This window comes from Sorex araneus, chromosome 1, assembly GCF_027595985.1.
Source record: "Sorex araneus isolate mSorAra2 chromosome 1, mSorAra2.pri, whole genome shotgun sequence".
In the NCBI taxonomy this organism is placed as follows: Eukaryota; Metazoa; Chordata; class Mammalia; order Eulipotyphla; family Soricidae; genus Sorex; species Sorex araneus.
In genome coordinates this window covers 387,428,374-387,450,756 of record NC_073302.1, presented here as the reverse complement: position 1 = coordinate 387,450,756, position 22,383 = coordinate 387,428,374, and the positions used below count along the sequence as shown (strand labels likewise).

The following is a 22,383-nucleotide window of genomic DNA, read 5'->3' as shown; positions in this document are numbered from 1 at the left end:
GAAGCTAGTCTGGATAGTAATTACTGACAGAAGTTGTTATCTATATAAAGAAATGATACACTTTAAATTATGTTTGATTTTTACTTGTTTATAAGATGATGAGTAAAATTTATTATAGTGCATAATATTGTTAACCACTTGGTTAACTTACTAAGATTGTGTTTGAGAGTATATTTTTGAAACCTGTTTAAAAATGATTTTTTTTAGTACCATATAAATCTACACTTGAACTCCAAAGAAATACTTTTCTTTTAAATTAAAAAAAAATTTTTTTAAAAATTGAATCACAGTGAGATGCACAGTTATAAAGTTATTCATGATTGGGTTTCAGTCCAAGTGCGAGAGAACAGCAGTGTTGACTTCAGAGAATAGAGGACACTCCACGTCTATGTCAAGTGCACACAGTTGCCATGCAGCTCAGAATTAGCAGCAGGTAAAAGTGGGTACAGCATTTTGGAGGTTATACCCATAGGTTTAGTAGGTATCTGATGGAAAAGTGGACTTTTAAGTGGAAATCCTGGGCAAAGAATTCTGATGAACAGAATAGGGGGTTTTATTAAGAAATGGAGAAGTGTTGGAGAGATTTTTTTAATGGGAGACTTTAGAAGTGATGGTTTAAAAAATTTGTATTGGGGGCTGAAGCAATAGCGCAGCAGGTAGGGCATTTGCCTTGCACGAGACTGACCCGGATCGATTCTCAGCATCCCATATGGTCCTCCGAGCACCACCAGGTGTAATACCTGAGTACAGAGCCAGAAGTAATCTCTGTGCATCGCCAGGTGTGACCCAAAAAGAAAAAAAAATTGTATTGATTGTTTTGATTTTGGGGCCACACCTGGTGGTGCTCGGGACCTTCTCCCATCTTTTTGTGCTTAAAAGTCACTCCTGGTGGTGCTCCTAGTAGCATGCAGTGCTGGGCTTCAACCTGCAGCACGCCCTGCGTCCTGTCCTTTGACCTATTACCCTCACCCTGGGTGAGGACTGTGTTGGATTTGGAAGGTAAAGGAATTAGGAAAAGGTTTATAGACATTGAAATGAAAGATTTTGTGATTTTTTTTTTTTTTTACTTTCAGAAGATAATATTTCAGTCAGTGAGGTTTTTCAAAACTAAAAGAAAAACGGTATTAAGATTTGTTTGTTTTTTGGCCACACACAGTGGTGCTCAGGCTTTACTCTTGACTTTACACACAGGAATCACTCCTGGTGGTGCTCAGGGGACCATATGGGGTACCAGGGATTGAACTCAGGTCAACTGCATGTAATACAAGTGCAATACACATTGTACTATCTCTCCAATCCCTGCTGTTAAGATTCAATGCACTAAAAACATACCACATTTTTCTCTATAAACTTTAATTTGTTATATGTTTTCTCTTTAGATTAGACTTAAAATTTAAAAAATCTTGGTATTTATTATAATTTTGTAATATATTTTTTATTAGAGAATCATTGTGATATACAGTTACAAACTTAGGAACTTTTGTGTTTGCATTTCACTCATACAGTGATCATTTACCCATCCCTCCACCAGTGCCCATTCACCTCCACCAATGATCCCAGTTTCCCCTCTCACCACCCCCACCCCATCCACCACCACCCCACCCTGCCTCTGCGGGAGGGCACTCCCTTTTGTTCTCTCTCCTTTTGGGCGTTGTAGTTTGCAATAGAGGTATTGAGTGGCCTTCATGTTCGGTCTATAGTCTACTTTTAGTTTCTATCTTCCAACCTGAATGGTCCTTCCAACATCCTCTACTTGGTGTTCCCTTCTCTGAGCTGCCTCTTCCCCCAGCATGTGAGGCCAGTTTCCAATAATTTTGTAATATTTTTAATGATATTTTAAAAATATTTGAATATCTATAATAGTATTTTTGGTATCTTTTTCATAATAATAAATTTAGGAAAATACTTTTAAAATTATAATCGTAAATGAAAGAAGTAAATCAAAATTTAGCAAAGTTTTCAGCATGAAATATTTGTTAATTATGTGATTTTAACATTCATTATTATCAGTAAATTTGGGGAATTAAAATATTTTAATTCATGATCTTGTATGTGTATAGAAAATTAGTTTTATTGAAAGCACTTACCTAGAGAAATATGATAGCAGAGACTGATAAAGAGAGAAAAAGAGAAAGAGGGAGGGAGAGAGAAAGAGAAAAAATGAGAGACAAGAACATGGGTTTCCCCAGAGTGGAAAAAAGCTCACGATCTGGTTTTTTTTTTTCATTGTAAACATATAACCTAAACTTTAATACATTAAAAAAAATTAAGAAAATAATATTGATACCAAATAAACAAATAAAATATGGTTTGGGTAATTACTTTATATATAAAGCGATTGAAAACATTTATATCCCTTGTGTGTTATAATGCAGAATTAAAATGCCACTTCAATCTAAACGTCTATGAATTACTTGGCTGAAACCTTTCAAACAGTATTACCACCACAGTTCCACTAGATGGCACTGACAGCCTGGAGAAAAGCAGTAGAAACTACAAAAAAGAAAAAAAAAAGCTGGCTGGTTTTTATCTAAACCACAAAATGCAAACTGGTGAGCTGGCTGCTTCGATGGATTATCATTGTTATTCTAGTGGGACTTTAAGAAAATGTGCCATTTCCCCATGTAATCAAACATCTGGCAATTCATTACAAACTTAAATGAAGTGTGTATGGTTTTAGGGTATCTGATCCTATTTCATTTGGAAACAAAAATAATTTTTGTTCAGTGATTTATGATTTTAATAACATAATTGAATGTTGAAAACTTCATTTTTATTCTTTTTAGTTATGTACAGATTTTGGTGGCTCTCAGTTATAGCTCTAGTGTATTTTAAAATTTTTCAAAAAATATAACACTGTCGTAGAATGGCTTTTATTTTTATGTTTGCTAATGAAATATAAGCATTTAAAAAATGTTGGTTTGCCTTGGCAACCCCCCCAAATTCTTCCTCTTCTCCTGTTATACCTCCCAATACAGAAATGGAAGTTGATTTGAATTTCACTTTTTATTTTACTGTAACTTTCCTGTGGGGTTTTGAAAGCTGACCTGTGAGAAATAGAAGATTTTACATTCTCTTTTTGTTTGGGTAAAATGTAATTTTCAGATTGTGGCCTTTTGAAAACTATGGGTATAAAATTGGGTTAAATTATTTTCAGAATTAAAAAGAATATTGAGCTTAATAATGACAAGGAGAATTGTTGAGCTGTCATTCATAACTAACATTTTACACCTAAAAAAGTGAATAGAAGTCTTGAATGTGGGTTGCTGCTAGGTTATTTTTTCATATATAATTTGAAAATGGTGGTGAAATGCAACTTTCTTCCCCTTTAAACTTGTATACATTTCTTTAAGAAATTAGCTCTTTAGCTGGGAAATTGTTTTGTAAAATTAGAGCTTAGTGTAGAAACCATAAATATACTGAATATTTTCTAACAGCTTCCATTGGAGGGCTCCAGTTGTTTTATAGACTGGAACCTCTTGTTCTCATAAAACCTCTGTTGAGAGGAAAAATCACTTGACTGAAAATAAAGGATGTTTACTTAAATTCCTGTTATGATTTTTTAAATTTTTTTTCATAAAGTTACATTTATGCTGTACATGTAGCTTTATTTCTGATCACAAAATAGAAAAGTAGACTTGGTATTATATTCAGCCTTACAGCGTATTGTTGTTTCTATAAAAGATGAACCTCTGAAATATTGAATTACTTCTTTGTGATCTACCACTTTCTTAATATAATCTTGCTTGGTTTATTATGTTAAGAAAATATTAAATATGTATGCTAACTTTTTGATATAGCATCTTACGCTGTAATGTGTGTTAAGATACTTCATTTTTTAGTAAAGGAAAGATAGGGTTTGAGTACAAGTAAAGTATTTGTACTCAAGATTTCTCGAGTCTCAGTTTTGCATTTTGTTGCTGAGGAGTACATGCAGACCCTCTGCATGTCTTTTTTCTCCCTTGGGGGACCAAACACCCATTATTGTTGAATCTGCTTTCCCACTACACTGGTTTTGCTTATGCTCTGCTTTATTTTTTTCAAACAAATTTTCACCTAGTCTCTTATTGCCCAAATACCGTGTCTCCTATCAGGTGGGAAATCGCTCTCCTTTTTGATGCTCTTTATCTTGTTTCTACCTCTCTATGCTCTGCCTCCTGTCATCATCCTTTATTCATTGGACCCAGCCTATTGCTTCAGCAGCTAGTTAAGGGAAGAGCTTTATTTCAATCATTGTTGTTTCTGTATGACCCAGTATGGGAAATTTTTCATAGTGTGATAGATTTTTTAAAATGTGAAATTGATGTATAACTTGGTTGGGGGAAGGTATGACAACCCAGCTTTGAAACAGCAGGCTCTTTCCTAATGACAGTATAGAAGAGAGATTAATTTGTTCATTTTTGCCATCTGTCCTTTTGGGTTTAGACCTTTATTATTAAATGCATTACTTTAATTATAGTTTTGCTCCAGCTTTAATTCTGGAGTGATTTGACATACTGTTCACTTATGTTTGGTGCTGTGGGCTGTCAATAGCAGAAAAGTTGTGCATATTTGGTACTCTTAGTTTTGACAAATTGGTTTTAGTTTTTCAGGTTTTACAAAAAACACATGCCACCATCAATGATAGTGTATGTGTTGGTGTGACATGATGTATATCATAAAAGTAAAGTTGAAGAGATTTATTAATAAAAGCAGTTTTAAAAACTGAAGTAATTTTTCCCTAAACATGGACATCTAAATATTGTTCTAATTTTTCAAAACCACATTTTAATATGGTCTAAAAAGTTCTATTTGTTCTTTTGTTCCCCTTATTTTGCCTTTTAATTACTGTTATTATTATTATTATTATTTTCACATTATGGGGGAATGGACCTAAGGCCTTTTGCATGCAAGATATGTGCTCGACTGCCGAGACACATCCCTTGCCGCTTAAAATTTTATTTTTTTTTTGCTTAAAATCTTCTATTCCTTTTGTTTATGCAAAATTTTGCTTCATGCATATAGATTGGTGTGCAAAATTGGTTCTGTTTTAGGTGGGGAATTATGTATTTTGTTATAGCTTTGACCCTGGGAAACTAGTTTCTATAATGACAAAATTACCAGTGTAATTGTATGAAGAGTATACAATCTGTTCCTGTTTATTTTTCTAGTTTAGATCCAGAAGATATCTTTAGAATCATTTAACATTTATTGTTGTTTCTAGTTAGGAAAAGGAAATGTTTTATTAAGCATGAGCATAAAATTTTGACATCAGAACATCAGACTTCTTCTTTTCTTTTTTAATACAGTTTACTGTGTAAATTAATTTTTATTTGGTTAGTTATTATTATCAACAGTTTATGCCTTGGCACCACGGATCATGGAGGTTTAGAAAAATGAGCATTCTTAGTCCTCAAAAAGTGTGTAATGTGATTCAGCAGGCATTAGTACTGACAATGATGAAACATTCAGGAAAGGATGAGATAGAAACAGAAGTATTGTGGTTATTGCTGTTTTGATTTGGTTTGGGATCATACTCAGGAATTGCTCCTGGCTCAGAGCTTAGGCAATCACTCCTGATGGGACTGGGGGACCATATGGGGTGCTGGATATTGAACCTGAGTTGTCTGTGTGCAAGGCAAGCTCCCTACCCATTGTACTATCTCTTCAGCTCAGAAGCAGTCTTAAAGCCTAAAAATGCAAGTGGGTTATCATAAGGATCCCACAGTATATGAGATAGGATCACTGTGGATTGCTCAGGATTCCAATTAGAATGGAGTTTTGAATGAGTTCGTTTATATATTTTCACACAGGAGCCATATAGTTGTCTGAAAGCAAGAAAATATGTTATAGGGATAGAGTTGCACATTTATTTTGTATTGAGACCTTGCTAGTGTGTGTGTGTGTGTGTGTGTGTGTGTGTGTGTGTGTGTGTGTGTGTGTGTGCACTTTTTTTCTTTCTGTCTTTCTTTATTTTAGACCTCTCCTTAGTTCAGGATATTTACACTGAATCTGTCAAGCATTCTGTATCAGTTCTTTGAAATTATACAAGTTTGTCCTTTTGTGATATAATTGCTTGGTTCTTTAGGAAGGAATGGCATTTGACCTTTTATAAACAAGACAGATTGTACTCTTTTTACAGATTCATCTCGCTTGTGAAATGTACGTTTGTGAGAGATTTATAAATGAAATCCTGTTTTCCTTTCGCATTCTTAATGACTTTAGATACTTGTTTCACTGTTGTTTTGTACATGTGTGAGCATGCATATGTGTGAATTCGCAATGTCTGCTTACTTTTTAGGTAAAGAACGTTGGGATGTGGAGAGCCTTAGTAAGTTACTCAAGGTTAACAGCAGAGTTGAAGCTGAAATCTAATTGTCTTTTCTTTCAGACCAATCAATTAGGTACTATATGCAGATCTTCATTACTCCTCATGATTCTTGGCTTTTTTTTTTTTTTTTTTTTTTTACGTTTCAGATGAAAGACCTCATTATTGCTTTGATTTAAATTTTTGGCTAGGCATTATAGCTGATGGCTTTCATCTTAGCAGTTTTTGTAAAAATTTTTTTCTTTATTCCTCTTTCAAATGATATTTTATTTATTTTATTTTTTATTATAGCACTGTGATTTACGAAGCTTTTCATAGTAGAGATTCTGGCATGCGATGTCCAACACCAGTCCCACATTTATTTGTTAGTGGTGCTATGGAATTCCTTGGAGATAACATTGCCTTATCCCTTCTGGATCCTGAATTGTGCAGCACTTGAAACTGCTGTTTCAAATGTTTGTGGACTTTCAGGGGAGATGGTGGAATTTCTGACTGCTTTTTCCAGTTTGTGCCTTACTGTCATTTCAGTTATTTTTTCCCTTTTTTTTTTTGTTCTGTTTTTATTTACAAGAAAACTAGGTTCCTCTTATATTTAAAGAAAGTAGCAGAGAATGAATCTATAAATCTATAAATTTAGATAAATAAATCTGGGTATAAATCTACGTATCTGTAAATCTAAGTATAAATCTATAAATCTAGGTATCTCGTTCTTGAGCCTAATCTGTTATATCATGTCATTAAATAATTTTCCAAAATCAATATTAAGAATATTTCACAATATGTGTAAATCATTTATTTATTGTAAATTAGTATGTTGTTTCTAGGTATTGGTGAGGTTAGCATTTTTATATAGCAATCATTTGTAGATCTCTGGTTATTTCCTTGGACTAGAATTACTGTGTCTAGGGGCATTATATTATAGATGCTTTAGAAATATATTCCTAATCTGCCCTTCAGAAAGGTTGTTCAATTTTAGGAATAGTCTACTACATCTTTAAGATCAATTATTCTTGTAAAACATTTAATAATTTAATGTTGTGTGTCATTTTGAAATTTAATCTTACGTTTAAAATTTTGAGACTTTTAAAATGTTTACTTGATCACGTTGATTGTTTTTTCCATACAGAAAACAGAAAGTCAAATTCATATTTTTTCTATTTGGTTTCTTAGGGCTGGGTTGTCCTTTCTTTTAGAAATAATCTTTGCAATTAAGCGATCCACATCATTTCTTTTCAGTTGTTAACTACATAGAACAAACTTTTCTTTCGCTTCCCATACCTTATAATGAAACAGTTAAGTAAGTAGAATTTTATGTGCAACCCTAAAATTAACTACAGTAAAATACTTACTTTATACCCTTAATTTTTTTTCAAAATTATTGCTAGGAATATCATTTACCTATTTTTTTTAATCATTTATCTAATTTTTGAGAAATACATCAACTTTTTCTTAGGCTAATCTACTTAAATTTCTGTGTGTCACATATGAATACTTTCTAATGAGATACATGCCACCTTCCTTGGTTTGTTTTTGTTTGTTCGGTTATGTGTGTTTGTGTGTTTTGTAGGATACTTTCTATTTTCTCCTATGCTGTAAATCATTTTATTGTGTTTTTCATCAGCCTTGTAAGAAAGCTTTTTCTTTCAATGTCTGCGTCTTAATTGTATTTTTGTATACAATAAACTGATTTTTGCATAGGGCTGGAGCAATAGAACAGCAGGTAGGGCGTCTGCCTTGCACATGGCCAACCTGGGTTCGATTCCTCTGTCCCTCTTGGTGAGTCCAGCAAGCTACTGAGAGTATCCCGCCCACACAGCAGAGCCTGGCAAGCTACCCTGGCATATTCGATATGCCAAAAACAGTAACAAGTTTCACAATGGAGACATTACTGGTGCCCGCTCGAGCAAATCGATGAACAATGGGATGACAGTGACAGTGTCAGTGACAGTTCTGTTTTGAAGTAAAACAGATTTTAATTTGGAGGCTTTCAGGAAGGGGAAGGAGGAAGAGGTGTGAGTGTGAGAGAAGAAGGAGGGAGAGGGAGAAGAAATGTGTCGAATAGAGAATGCTGACTTCTCCAAAGACACACAGAGACTTCCAGTTTTCTTTTATTGCTTTCTTTTTCTTTTTAGAAATTGAGCTACCATTGGTTTAGCAGCCTGTAAATGTTTCTAGGCTTCAGGGTACAGTGTTAGTTAACGCATCATACTCACCACCAAAGTGGCTATAGCCCTTACCACAGTCCCCTGGGCCCTTTAAGCTTTTCATTTGATGGAGGAAAGTTGCCTGTGGATAGTTTAGCCGGGAATGCTTCTCCTGTGTGGATTTTAACCCTGATCTGTTCTTCAGAGCTGTATTCCGGCTTCTAAACTGATTGCTGTGTCCTAGATAAACTGTGCGAATAGGATCCCGAATTTCTTTTTGTCTTCATGTGGTCTAAGTGTATGCAGAATTACAAATGGCTGTATCAATGACCTTTCTCATTTGTATATTTTCTAAGTTGAGTTTTAGTGCATAGAGGCATTTTTCCATACACTTATTTATGCAGTTTTGACTTTGATATGACCTTGCCTTTTGTTTCAATTTATTGGAACTTTAAATTTAAATAGCCAGCTATTCTCCAGAGTTTCAGATCAGATTTATTGCTCTAATATTTTCTTTCAGCTCAAGTCTACTAAGAGGAGATAATTTTATAGTAAATAACTTTTCAAATGTAAAATATAAATTAAAGCCTAAAAGATACACAAGCTTGACTCTTTTATAACCCAAAACTATCCCCTGCAGTAAAATGGTCCAGGGTATCTTAACTTGGAAAATAATATATACTAGTTGACTGTGTAATTTTTGTGTATTTAATTGCTGTCAAGTTAGTGTCATTAAGAGTTTTTGTCAAGTATTATTTAATGAGTATGAAATGATTTTAAATGCTAGTTTCTTTTCATGTACTTAAATATATTTGAGATGAATTTGGATAAAAAGATTACATGGTTAAATTATGTGTATACTATATATAGTATATACGTATATATGTGAGGCTGGAGTGATAGCACAGCGGTTGGGCGTTCGCCTTTCACGCAGCCAAGCGTGGTGTTCAATTCCTCCGCCCCTCTTGGAGAGCCCAGCAAGCTACTGAGAGTATGGAGCCCTCATGGCAGAGCCTGGCAAGCTACCCGTGGCGTATTGGATATGCCAAAAACAGTAACAATAAGTCTCTCAATGAGAGACGTTACTGGTGCCCGCTCGAACAAATTGATGAGCAACGGGATGACAGTGACTAGATGTATATATGTATATATAAAGCAGACTTGTTAGTTAAGCTCTTTTTAGTTCTATAAATCCATAGACCTTTTCTATTCTGTATCATTGGAAGGAAAGTGTTTTATCACCACAGAACTTTATGTTCATCATGAGACTGTTAATTGCATATGCAATACACTTGGAAAGAAACCTCATGAAACAACACTTTTCTGGTCATTGTTTCTTAACCAAATAATGGAGTTTTGAGCAGAAGAATGCTTGCAGCTCAGGTTTTCAGTGCTGCCTGTGACACAGGAGTTGTTGAGATGGTCTCTTGTCATTTGTGATGAGGCAGATTTTAGAAGGTTGCTCAGGGGAGGACATGCTTTTGTCCTATGTATGTACAACGTTAGGTAGTTACTTTGTTTTTCTCTTTTCTTTCATACAGCTAGTTCTGGTTTGCATATAAGGTATCGAAAACAAAACATTTTTCAAATGCAATTTTTTTTCTCCAGTAGATACATAGTTTGAAAGTATTTGGTTATTTCTTGAGTTTTTTTGTTTTTAATTTTTTTTGTTTTGGTTTGTCTTCTTTTTAATCAGTTTGTCTCCAAGGAAAATTATTTGTATATGATAGGTTGTAAAAAACTAAGGCACACGCCGAGGGGTGTGTGCACTCGCGGGCTCTCCGGGCGGCTCTGTCTCATCGCTCATGTTCGGTGCTCAGGAACCGCTGTGTGTGGCTGTTGGTCAAGGGCAGGCGACGGAAGGAAGAAGGCCAAACTGGTTGCTCGATCAGTTTATTTCATTCTCTCTCTCTCTCTCTCTCTCTGCTTCTCTCCTGGCTCCTGATCTCTCTCTGGATTTGTGGATCTAGCCTCTCTGGCTTCTCTGTCTCTCCTCCTCCTTGTCTCTCCCACCTTCCTTCTAGGCTACACCCAGCCAGGTAGCAAAATCAACATAAGAAAGCCCTTCCTGAGGGCAGGGCATTCCACAGCCCTTCCTGACTCTTAAAGTTTTTTTTCCTTTCCTTAGTCCAAACACTTATTAACATCTTAATACTAGTTATTTTTGTATGGACATAGCAAGAGATACATTGAGGCTTGCAAGGCAGCTCTCCTGGCAACATCTTGCCACAGACTCAGACCACAGCATTCAGGCCAGATTAATCACTCCTAAACCTAGCAGGGTCCAAATCTAGTTATCACTGTTTGGATCATGAAAACATTTGTCCATGATCAAGCTCTTAACTTATAGTTAAGCATTAGGCACTTTGGCCAGGCCCATCTTGATGCCAGGGTAGCACACAACTCACCACTTGCCCTGAGTCCGTCTCGTCCCTCATCGGGACCCTGTTTTGGGGGTGCTAGGAAGTAAGGGCAGCTGAGGCTTAGGTTGAGAGAACAGATGCCCAGGAGGAAAATATCATGTTGAGTCAAATGACTCCCAGGTTACAAAAGCATAGCATTTACTAAGTCTTCCTGTGTCCATACAAAAAGGACATTGCTCTGAATAAACTATGCAGAGGACTCAAGGAGAAGAGAAAAACATTTACAAGTCAACAGAACACTAAGAAAGAAGCTACAAGTAAACAAAGAGGAGTGGGAGCACTGTAACAGGAGTAACCCAATAAACCTAAACTACCTGAGGCTATGTAATCCTACAATAGGTGATTATTTAATTCCATGTAGAAAGAATTCTCACAGCTACAAAAACTATAATCACTTTTTTTTTTTTTAAAGGAGGAATTTCGAGAACTTCGAGAACAACCTAGTGACCCTCAGGCTGACCAAGAACTAATTAATAGTATTGAACAGGTGTACTTTTCTACAGACTCATTTGATATTGTTAAATATGAATTGGAGGTAAAATTTTTTTGTCAGTATATTTAAAATATTTTGTTCAGTGACTGAATTTGTAAATGAAATTTGAATGCCTTTCATGGGGGTTATGTATTTTTGATATGGGCAGAGGTCTGTTATGATCATGATAAAGGAACTGTAGGTTTTGCTCTAAGATGATATTATTTTTTTAAGTGTAAAGTAATGGGCAACTGTAGGTACAACTTTCTGTACCTTAGTTTCGAACTATTAGCATACAATCAGTATGTTGCCTTTATCTTATTTTATATTGACTAGACATGTTTATAAAAACCACTGAGAATTTTAAGTCATATCTAATATATTTATGTAATTATTTAGCCGTGATAAAGCTCATGCCATAATGTTTACAATAGTGGCATTTAAAATTAATAAAATATATAAAAGAGTAATAGTTTCAGATCAAACCAAATATAGTATGCATGCACTGTTGATATTCAGTTCATATATACTGTCAGTCAGTTTCCAGCTCATTGTTTTGAGGGGAGGTTGTTTGTGACATATTCAGGAGTACTCAGGGCTTACTCCTGTATGGACTTTTTTTTTTCCATAAAAAAAATTTATTTTCTTAATATTTTACCATCAATTTTTCTTTTTTTTTCTTTTATTGAATCACCGTGAGATACAGTTACAAGCTTTCATGTTTGAGTTTCAATCATACAATGATCAAACACCCATCCCTCTACCAGTGCCACATCCTCCACCATCAATGTCCCCAGTATTTCCCCCCACCCCATCCTAATCCTCCCCCTGCGTCCAAGGCACAATTTCACCCATGCTCTCTCTCTACTTTTGGGCATTATGGTTTGCAATATGGATACTGAGAGGCTATCACATTTGATCCTTTATCTACTTTCAGCACACATCTCCCATCCTGAACGATCCTTCCAACCATCATTGACTTGGTGATCCCCTCTCTATTCCAGCTGCCTTCTCCCCAGCTCATGAGACAGGCTTCCAACTATGGAACAATATTCCTGGCCCTTGTATCTACTGTCTATGGGTGTCAGTCTCCTATTATGTTATTTTATATTCCACAAATGTGTGCAGTCATTCTATGTCTGTCCCTCTTTCTGATTCATTTCACTCCTGTGTGGGCTTTTGTGCTTAGATCCTAGAGGGAAAAGCAGGGAGGCCAGAGGAATGGCTGGGGATATGATGTTACACCTTTAGTGTGACATCTGCGTCTGCCCAGATCCATCAGGTTCATAAAACAGAGGGGTTCAGGTAAATGAAAGCAAAACATTAATTTTTCCCTCACTTATGGATTTTTCTTTCTTTAGAAACTTCCTCCTGTTCTCAATTTGCAAGAATTGGAGGAGTACAGAGACAAATTGAAAAAACAACAAGCAGCAGTAAGTTAAAAAATAAAAAGTTTGTTTTGACAGAATTGTAAATGAAACACAGAGGTATAATAGTTGAGATTTTATGGTTTAATGTACAGTCACGTTAAGCAAATTTTGTTATTTAACATGATTGACTCAAATTATATATTAATATGAAAATTCGAATGTATTTCTGTACGTACTTAAATATGTTCATATTAAATATAAAATCTCTATTCTGTTTCCCTTGCATTTGATAGTTTTCTGTTTTGTTTGTTTGGGGCTCATACTTGATGGTTTCAGGAGCTCCTCCTGGACTCAGTGCTGAGATTCTCTTTTGGCTGTGTTTTTGGTGGTTCATCTGCAGTGCTGTAGGTTGAACCTGGGTCTCCTGCTTGTGAAGCATGCACTCAGCCTATTGAGCGCTCTCTCTCTCTCTCTCTGGAATTCTAAATATGATACAAGAATTTTGAACCCTTTCAGCTTCCAAAGTGCTTGTATAAACATGGGTGCCTTGCCATGCGTATATGACTTCCCAACCACTAGCTGTAAAAGAGTAAAGTTCAAAATTCCATAATAAAATAAAAATAAAAGTAATTTTATATATTTGTGCATATATTGTATATATATGTATATATATTTATATTTGAGTTTTTGTTTTTCTGGGTCATGCTTAGCAGTGCTCAGGGGCTACTCCTGGCTCTGTGCTCAGGAATCACTGCTGGCGGTGCTTGGGAACTCTGTATTGCCAGGAATTCCAGAACAGTCAGTCATATACAGGGCAAGTGCCTTTACACCTGTACTGTCTCTCCACTCTGAAGTCACCATTTATTTGTTTGGTGTTATGTTGATGTATTCAGTATGCCAAAAACAGTAACAACAAGTCTCACAATGGAGACGTTACTGGTACCTGCTCGAGCAAATTGATGAGCAGCGGGATGACAGTGACAATCCCACACCATTACACCTTTCCACCGCCATATTTTAGATTTTTCCATACCGAGTCCCAATCCCTGCCCCAAAGCAGGACTGAAGTAGTATATGTTATACTGTTTGTTATGAAAAACTGCTGAAAATGCTAGAAAAAAGTATCCTTAGAGGGAAGAGTGTGAAGATTGCTGTATTTCACCCAGGGCCAGTAAGCCCTTATAAGAGATCACTAACATGTTGTTAAAGGCCTTGTATGCTTATATATCACTGTATTACTCGATCACTGTCATCCCGTTGCTCATCAATTTGCTCGAGTGAGCACCAGTAATGTCTCCATTGTGAGACTTGTTGTTACTGTTTTTGGCATATCGACTACTCCACAGGTAGCTTGCCAGGCTCTGCCATGCGGGCGAGATACTCTCCGTAGCTTGCCAGGCTCACCGAGAGGGGTGGAGAAATCGAACTCTGGTCAGGTGCGTGTGAGGCAAACACCCTATCCGCTGTGCTATTGCTCCAGCCCATGCTTATATGGGATTATATATGAAAAAAATATTTCTCTCCAAGATTGGTTGCCTCCTACTTTGAACCCCGTCAAATATGGCTCACCGAGAGGGGTGGAGAAATCGAACTCTGGTCAGGTGCGTGTGAGGCAAACACCCTATCCGCTGTGCTGTTGCTCCAGCCCATGCTTATATGGGATTATATATGAAAAAAATATTTCCCTCCAAGATTGGTTGCCTCCTACTTTGAACCCCGTCAAATATGGCTCACCGAGAGGGGTGGAGAAATCGAACTCTGGTCAGGTGCGTGTGAGGCAAACACCCTATCTGCTGTGCTATTGCTCCAGCCCATGCTTATATGGGATTATATATGAAAAAAATATTTCCCTCCAAGATTGGTTGCCTCCTACTTTGAACCCCGTCAAATATGGCTCACCGAGAGGGGTGGAGAAATCGAACTCTGGTCAGGTGTGTGTCAGGCAAACACCCTATCCGCTGTGCTGTTGCTCCAGCCCATGCTTATGTGGGATTATATATGAAAAAAAAATTTCCCTCTAAGATTGGTTGCCTCCTACTTTGAACCCCGTCAAATATGGCGTGGTACTCTTGGAATATGAGTGGTGTGAGGTATAAGGCATTTGTGGCCACACAGTCCAGGAATAGGTTCACTTGTGGGTGAGACTGGCCAAGCATGTGGGGAGCAGCCGTGAACATGGCAGCAGTTGAATTCTGGAGTTTTCCCTTGCCAGGGCTGTGTGCCTTGGGGCGGGGAGGGGTCTCACTCTCCCCCCTCCAGGGCACTCCGAATGAAACAGCCTGGCGCAGGGTCCAGTGGCATGGTTATAGTGAGTGTCATGTTATGCTCCCTTCCTGGAGAGAAGGACATGCAACCTGGATGGTGGCCGATGACATGATTATCTGGCACTAGCCAGAGGTGGCTTATGGGTATGACTGCTGAGTTGCTGGAGAAAGGGGGATACAGGCGGAGGATCCCAGTTTTATTGAACCCAAAGTTCTCAGTCACAAAGTCTTGCATACCTGGGTTTTCTGGGGATTCACTCATGGGATACAAGTTTTTTTTTTTTTTTGAGGGGGGCACACTGGATTAAGCTCAGGGCTTAGTTCTGAGTTTAGGGATCACTCCTTAATAGTATGCAAGGGACCGTAATGGGTGCTGGGGGTCAAACCTGTGTCAGCACATGCAAGGTTAGTGCCTTAGCTGCTGTACTGTCTCCCCAAGCCCATAATAGTTTTTAATAATACATCTGACAAATAAGGATTGTATAGTGAAAATATGTTTTACAGCTGGGAATGTGGCTCCGTAGTTAAGTGCATACCTTGCATACGTGAGATCTGATACCTACGTTTGATTCTAGGCACCAGTGGGAAAATGGTTGTGCTTTTGGAGAACTGCATTTCAGTAGATGGTGGCCTCTTCTACATTGTCTTGGCTTTAGCATGTTTCAATAGGAACATAGCCATCTATGTACATTGTATAGTAGGACTCTTTGGGAAATAAACCCTGTCTCAAGGGCAGCAACTTTTGGAATTTGATTAACCTGGCTTAGAATGCTGACTTCGCAACTCACCAACTAGGAATGTGAGTGAGTTACTATTGTTTTAATGTTGCTCCTGTGGAGGATAAGGACACCTGTAGTTCATCTAAACAATTGTCATATATGTTAATTGAGAGAAAAAAGAAAAGTAATTTTCAGTACCTGGCACAAAGTCAGGCAAACAATAACTACATCATCTATTTTTAATTTTATTTTATTTAAATGTAGATGTACTGCTATTTATTCAGCCATTTATCATCTAATTTTTAAAAACCCACTTCAGTCAAGTTGGATGGGTTTCTGACTCTGCATGTCTATACATCTTTACACTTTTGTACTTGTCTATAACATTCTTATATCAATGGAAGGGTTAATGTGATTTTAAATTGGTGTGTAACATTTTGCTTTCACTTGGCTTGCAAATGGGAACCAATTATGTTTCTGAGCTAATATTCAACAAGTGCCTTCCAAGTTGTTATAACTCTAACTAGAATACATTATTATTCATGGAACTGATCAAAAAAAAGTGTTTGACCTCTCCATAATATTCCAAGAAGCATATGTTCACTTGTTAGACTTGTAGAACTAAATTACTGTTTATTTTCTTGTGTACTACAAAGGACCTAAAGGATACAAGAATGTCATTACTCAGATAATCTATAAATTCAGTTCGATTAAACATCTCTATATACTCATAAGTTCATCTTTATATATAAAATCTGTGCCCTTAAGGTTTGTTAGGCTTTTGGACTAGAAAGATAGTACAGTGGGTAGGGTACTTGCCTTGCAGGCAGTTGACCCGGTTCAATCTCTGTTGCTGCATATGGTCCCTTGAGTACTACTAGAAGTAAGACCTCAATCTCCCCAAAGGATTGTTAGATTTTTACATATGTTAGTTAAGTCATAAAATTATATTCAGGGGCTGGAGCAATAGCACAGTGGGTAGAGTGTTTGCCTTGCACGCGGCCGACCCAGGTTCGATTCCCAGCATCCCATATGGTCCCCTGAGCACTGCCAGGGGTGGTTCCTGAGTGCAGAGCCAGGAGTAACCTCTGTGCATTGCCGGATGTGACCCAAAAAGAAGAAAATGATATTCATATTAATATCATGAGTAAGAATATACTAAAAGTAATATAATGACTGTGAGACTGAAGTGGTCATCGAAGCCCTAGCCAAACAGGGTGTTCAAACTCAGTATATCAGAATCCTCTGTGAGCTGTATTACGGATTCACCACCAGGATCTCACTATTCTACAAAGAAGTGATCATTTACATAAAGAGAGGGGTTTGGCAGGTCGGCACCATTTCACTGCAACTCTTCAGTGCCACCCTTGAGAACATCATGTGACAACTGGAATGGGAAGGAATGAGAATGAAGATAGATGGTTGGCAACTACACCACCTCTGCTTTGCTGATGACATCATTCTCATAACACCAAATATTAGCCAAGTGGCACGAATGCTGGCCGACTTTGACTATGAGTATGGAAAGGTCAGACTGCAGCTGAATCTCACAAAGACAGTGTTCATGAGAAACGGACTAGTTCCTGATATTCCATTTGCCCTCAATGGAACGAACATCTCTGAATGCAGCAGTTATGTGTACCTGGGTCGAGAACTCAACATGACAAATGACCTGGCACCTGAACTGTGCAGGAGGAAGAGAGCAGCATGGAATGCCTTCAAGAGCGTCGAAGAAGTGGTTAAGAGGATGAAGAACCTCTGGCTCCAGGTGCATCTTTTCGACTCCACGGTTCTTCTTGCACTAACATATGCCTCAAGAGACCTGGGCCCTATGCAAACAGGATGAGAACGCTATTCGGGTCTCCCAAAGAGGAATTGAAAGAGCTATGCTTGGAGTACCACGTTTCACTCAAGTGAGAGAAGGAATCCGGAGTTCCGACCTCCATCAACAGTCAAGAATCAGGGACTCTGTCTTGTTTGCCAAGGCGTCGAAAATCAGATGGGCTGGACACATAATGTGATATAGAGATGACTGCTGGACTAGAGCTGTTACCGACTGGATTCCATGGAACGTCAAAAGACGGAGTGGCCTCCCACCTATGAGATGGTCAGACTTCTTCGTCAAGACCCTGAATGAACGGTTTGAGACTCGTTGTGTTCCTGGAGTGAGCAGATGCCATCGAGCTACACTAGCACTCGACAAGGACGGATGAAAATGTTACTGGCGCCTGCTCGAACAAATTGACAAACAACAGAATGACAAGTGATACAAGTGATAATGACCATTAATTTTCTGTTGAGAATAAAATATACTGTGCTTTATTTTATTCTTCTTTTACTAATTTAAAAGTCCAGAGACTTATGTGTAATGTGATTTATGTTGTGTGTTGTGAGGATACATGTCAGTATCTTATGTGTAGTATTATGTATAGTGAAGATACATAAGATAATTTATGTATAGTGAAGATACATATCAGTATCTTCTACAGAAATTATTGGGAAAATCAATGAAGTATTATTGCAACAACTTTAAAATGTAGTAGGAAGCATAAGTTTTTTTCTTTTACTTTGTTTACTTGTTTTTGTAGGTCTCTAAAAAAGTAGCAGATTTAATCCTTGAAAAACAGCCTGCTTATGTAAAGGTAGGATAATTTTTTATTGTTAGTAATAAAATATAAAAAAAGTTTTATTGACATGTACCTGAAACTTGAAGTATTTTAATGTTTTCTTTTTATAGCTTTGTAACAGCATATATCATTTTGTGTTTGTGTGTGTGCATGTGTGTGTGCATGTTACCCTTTATCAAACTAAAGAAGTAGGTTATTTCTGATTTTTAAGTAATATTTTTGTTTTTTTTTATACTTTAGAGGATCCAGTGAAAATTGTCTTTATTTACTTTTTTAGCACATAGATAACTGATAATGAAGGCCTAATGGCAACATATCAGTATATCTTTAAAACTTGATAAAATTGGGGCTGAAGAAATAAGATAGCAGGTAAGGCACTTACCTTGCATATCACCCAGATTCAATCCCCAGCACTCCATGTAGTCCTTCTGTCCCACCAGGAGTGATCCTTTAGCAAAGAGCCAGGAGTCAGCTCTAACCCCTGCCAGGTGTAGGCCCACCAAAAAAAAAAAAAAAAGAAAGAAAAGAAACTGTTTTCACCAGAAAATCAGACTGTAAAAATTCATTGAAATACCCAGCAGTGTTCAAATGAAGGTGTTCATTGTCACAAACTATCTTAGATAACAAAAATTATATTTTTTAATCTTTGAAGTTCTATGGGCAGGGATATTTAAATAGATATACTATTGGTATCTGTTTATGCCAACTTAGTGCAGGTAGGGTCTAGATTTCCTTACAAGCAATCACTGTATCATTGTCATCCCATTGCTCATTGATTTGCTCAAGCAGGCACCAGTAACGTCTCCAAGTGAGACTTGTTGCTGTTTTAGACATATTGAATATGTCACAGGTAGCTTGCCAGCCTCTGCCATGTGGGCGAGATACTCTAGGTAGCTTGTCAGGCTCTCCGAGAAGGACAAAGGAATTGAACCCGGGTCAGCTGCGTGCAAGGCAAACGCCCTACCCGCTATGCTATTGCTCCAGCCCATAGTGACTAAATATTTTGTCATATGTCATTGCTGAAAATCAACCAAAAGTGCTCATCTTCAGGTAGTTTTTTGAAAAAGATGTCAACAATCTTCAGTTCTCAATTTTTTGTTGATAACATTTTTCCCAAGTTGGCTTTTCTTTGAACCCAATAAAGTTTTTAAGTACCATGTTAATATAAACAAAACTAAAATTCCTCAAACATACATATATTAGTTTATATATTAATATATATTATTTACATATTTTAATATGTATTTGAGGGATTTTATATGTATGAAATAACTTATGTTTAATCTTTCTATAGGAGCTTGAAAGAGTTACCTCATTACAGACGGGTCTTCAGTTAGCTGCTGTTATCTGCACAAATGGGAGGAGGTATAGCATTTGGTGATATTTTTCTTTCTTAGATGACAAACATTTAAGAAAAAATATTATTCATTGATAATTTATTTTTTTCACTATAGTTTCTAGAATTCCAAATTGAAACTATATCATGATACAAAAACTGTACTAAGAATATAGGTGGGGAATGTCTATATAAATAATTTTTGTTCTTTTTTGTATGCTTAAATTATTGCCTTTCAAATTTTCATTGGTGAAGAATCATTTAAAAGTTTTTTCCAACTTATTGCCATAATCTTTGTAAAATGCAATAAAAGTTACGAAGATAATAAAAAACAGATATAGAATACAGTTCTTTAAACTAGAAAGGTAGCTCTAAGGGCCAGAACTCATGGTTCCCATGTGAGAACCTGTGGGTCAGTCCTCACACAGAATGATCCACCAAGCACTGCTGTGTGTGCACACAACTCCACCCTTCCACCAAAATACAGCTTCACTGCTTGAAAAAATGCATATATTTTTACCTATATTTTTTTTCTTTTTGGGTCACACTCATCGATGCTAAGGGTTTCTCCTGGCTCTGCACTCAGGAGTCACTCCTGGCAGTGCTCAGGGGACCATTACCTATATTTTTAATAGGTGTCTCTCCTGTACTGCTCAGGAGTCCAGAGTCCATGCCAGGGAAAGTGCTTAGAGTTGTGGTGCTGGAGGTCAGCAGGGTTGATGTGAGGGTGCATCATGGTACCAGGGATCTAGGGCCTTGGGCACGAAAGGCATGTGGTCCTCTCATTTGAGCTATATCTCTGGCTCTCATAGTTTCAATTCTTTTTTTATATATGATTTATCAACATAGACTTATTTTGTAAACTTTTGTCCTGAGTATTTTTTAAAGCTTATTTTCAGTTTCTGTAACTTCCTTGTTGTAAACCAGTAACAAATTGAGGTTTGGTTCCAATCTACTCCTGTTTTAAGGAATTTTGGTTCAGATTGAGCTGTTGAGCAAATTTTGTCAAATAGTACTCACAGTCATCATTTTTAAGAGTAATTGATGTCTAGTTGTTATTTATGGATAGTATTCTTCTAATAATAGAAAATATTAATTACTTTTAAATTCACTTTTGCAGACACTTGAATATTGCAAAGGAGGGCTTTACTCAAGCTAGTTTAGGCCTTCTTGCAAATCAAAGGAAACGTCAGTTGCTGATCGGACTTCTGAAATCTCTGAGAACTATAAAAACACTGGTATATATAGGCCATTAAAAATTAATAACTAATTTTATGGTTGTCTGAGATTTCACCATTGATTTTTTGTTTTTTGTTTTTTTCAGCAAAGAACGGATGTCCGCTTAAGTGAAATGCTGGAGGTATGTTAACATGGGTTAGAAATTTGGTGATTCTATTAATATTAAATAGGAAAAGTATAGTTAAAAAATTCCATTGTGCATTGTGTATAGTGATATATGATACAAAGAGCATTTTTATACATGTAAATTACTTACTCTTGAACATTTTTTTTCTTTTTCTTGTATTATTTTGTTATTTAGGCTATACCTGATTACAGTGCTCAGGGGTTACTTCTAGTTCTGTACTTTAGGGTTGCTTCTGGTGCTACTTGGTGTGCTAGGGCTTGAGCTTTGACCTCAAGAGTGCAAAGCATGCCTCAGCCTGTGGAGCTTCTCTCCTGCCCCATCACTTTTTTGTTGATACAGTTCATTTGGAAAATTTCATTTTGGGAAATGTTTATAGTAAAATAAATATGTTAGCTTCAGTATCTTTGGGTTGTATTTGCACCTAGAGTGCATTACATTTATCTTTCACATCTAAAATCAGTAGTGATATATGGGCTATTTATATTTCACTTGTTTGGTATCGCCTATCTTGGCTGGTTTTCTGTAAGCCATTTCTGTTCTCTTTGGTGCTTTTTTAGCCTTCATTATCCACTGCTGTTAATCAGGTCCACCAAAGCCTAATACTATACATGCTTGACCATATTACTTGAGCTTTTTTTTTTTTAAAATGGAATCACCACTACAGGCTGTTCATGATTGAGTTTCAGTCATACAATGTTTCATTCGTGCAGTGTTCCAACACTCATCCCTACACAGCTTTCACACCACCAGTGTCCCCAGTTTCCTTCCCGCCACCCCTCCCAACTCCTCCCACCTCTGCCACTTGAGCTTTTTTAGGTACTTTGTTATCATCTCATTACCATCAGTGATTTGAATCACATTTATTGATTTTAAATATAAAAAGATATTTTATTGCTTTTTAATGATTACCATGTTGCTTCAGAACCATTACATACAGCTAAGTAAAAGTTTGAGAATCCATGTAAAAAAATTCATTTGGCACTAAACTGTATTTTAGGTGGTAATATTACTAGTGAAGATATTTGTGACTCACTTTTACCTGAATTAATTTGTCTACAAATATTTCCTGGTTTCTTGCTGTTAGAATTGTTGAGTTTTGATTATAAGTAGAGATTATAAGCTATGTTGCAACATTTTACATATATAAACTTATTGACAGAAGACATACTAATTAACAGTTAACTACCTACCCTGGAGGCAGCTCCTAACTCCTTTAGGCTTTATCCAATTGACATGGGCTCAGTTATAAATATGTCTTTGAGGGAACAGAGTGTTTTTCCTATGTGAACACATTACATTTTTATTATTTATCATCCATATTAAGGAAGAATTAAAAATATTCTAGTTCTGTAACT

The 22,383-nt window shown here is 36.7% G+C and overlaps 1 protein-coding gene across 1 annotated transcript in view; it reads left to right on the top strand.

Annotated features, from left to right (window-relative positions):
- VPS50 (VPS50 subunit of EARP/GARPII complex) overlaps positions 1–22,383 on the top strand; it is a 119,103-nt gene that overhangs the window by 11,616 nt on the left and 85,104 nt on the right. The window contains exons 3-8 of the mRNA XM_004602182.2: positions 11,287–11,409; positions 12,708–12,779; positions 18,288–18,341; positions 19,621–19,691; positions 20,783–20,900; positions 20,987–21,022. Of these exons, the coding sequence (XP_004602239.1) occupies positions 11,287–11,409; positions 12,708–12,779; positions 18,288–18,341; positions 19,621–19,691; positions 20,783–20,900; positions 20,987–21,022 (474 nt within the window). The remainder of the gene's footprint in view (positions 1–11,286; positions 11,410–12,707; positions 12,780–18,287; positions 18,342–19,620; positions 19,692–20,782; positions 20,901–20,986; positions 21,023–22,383) is intronic.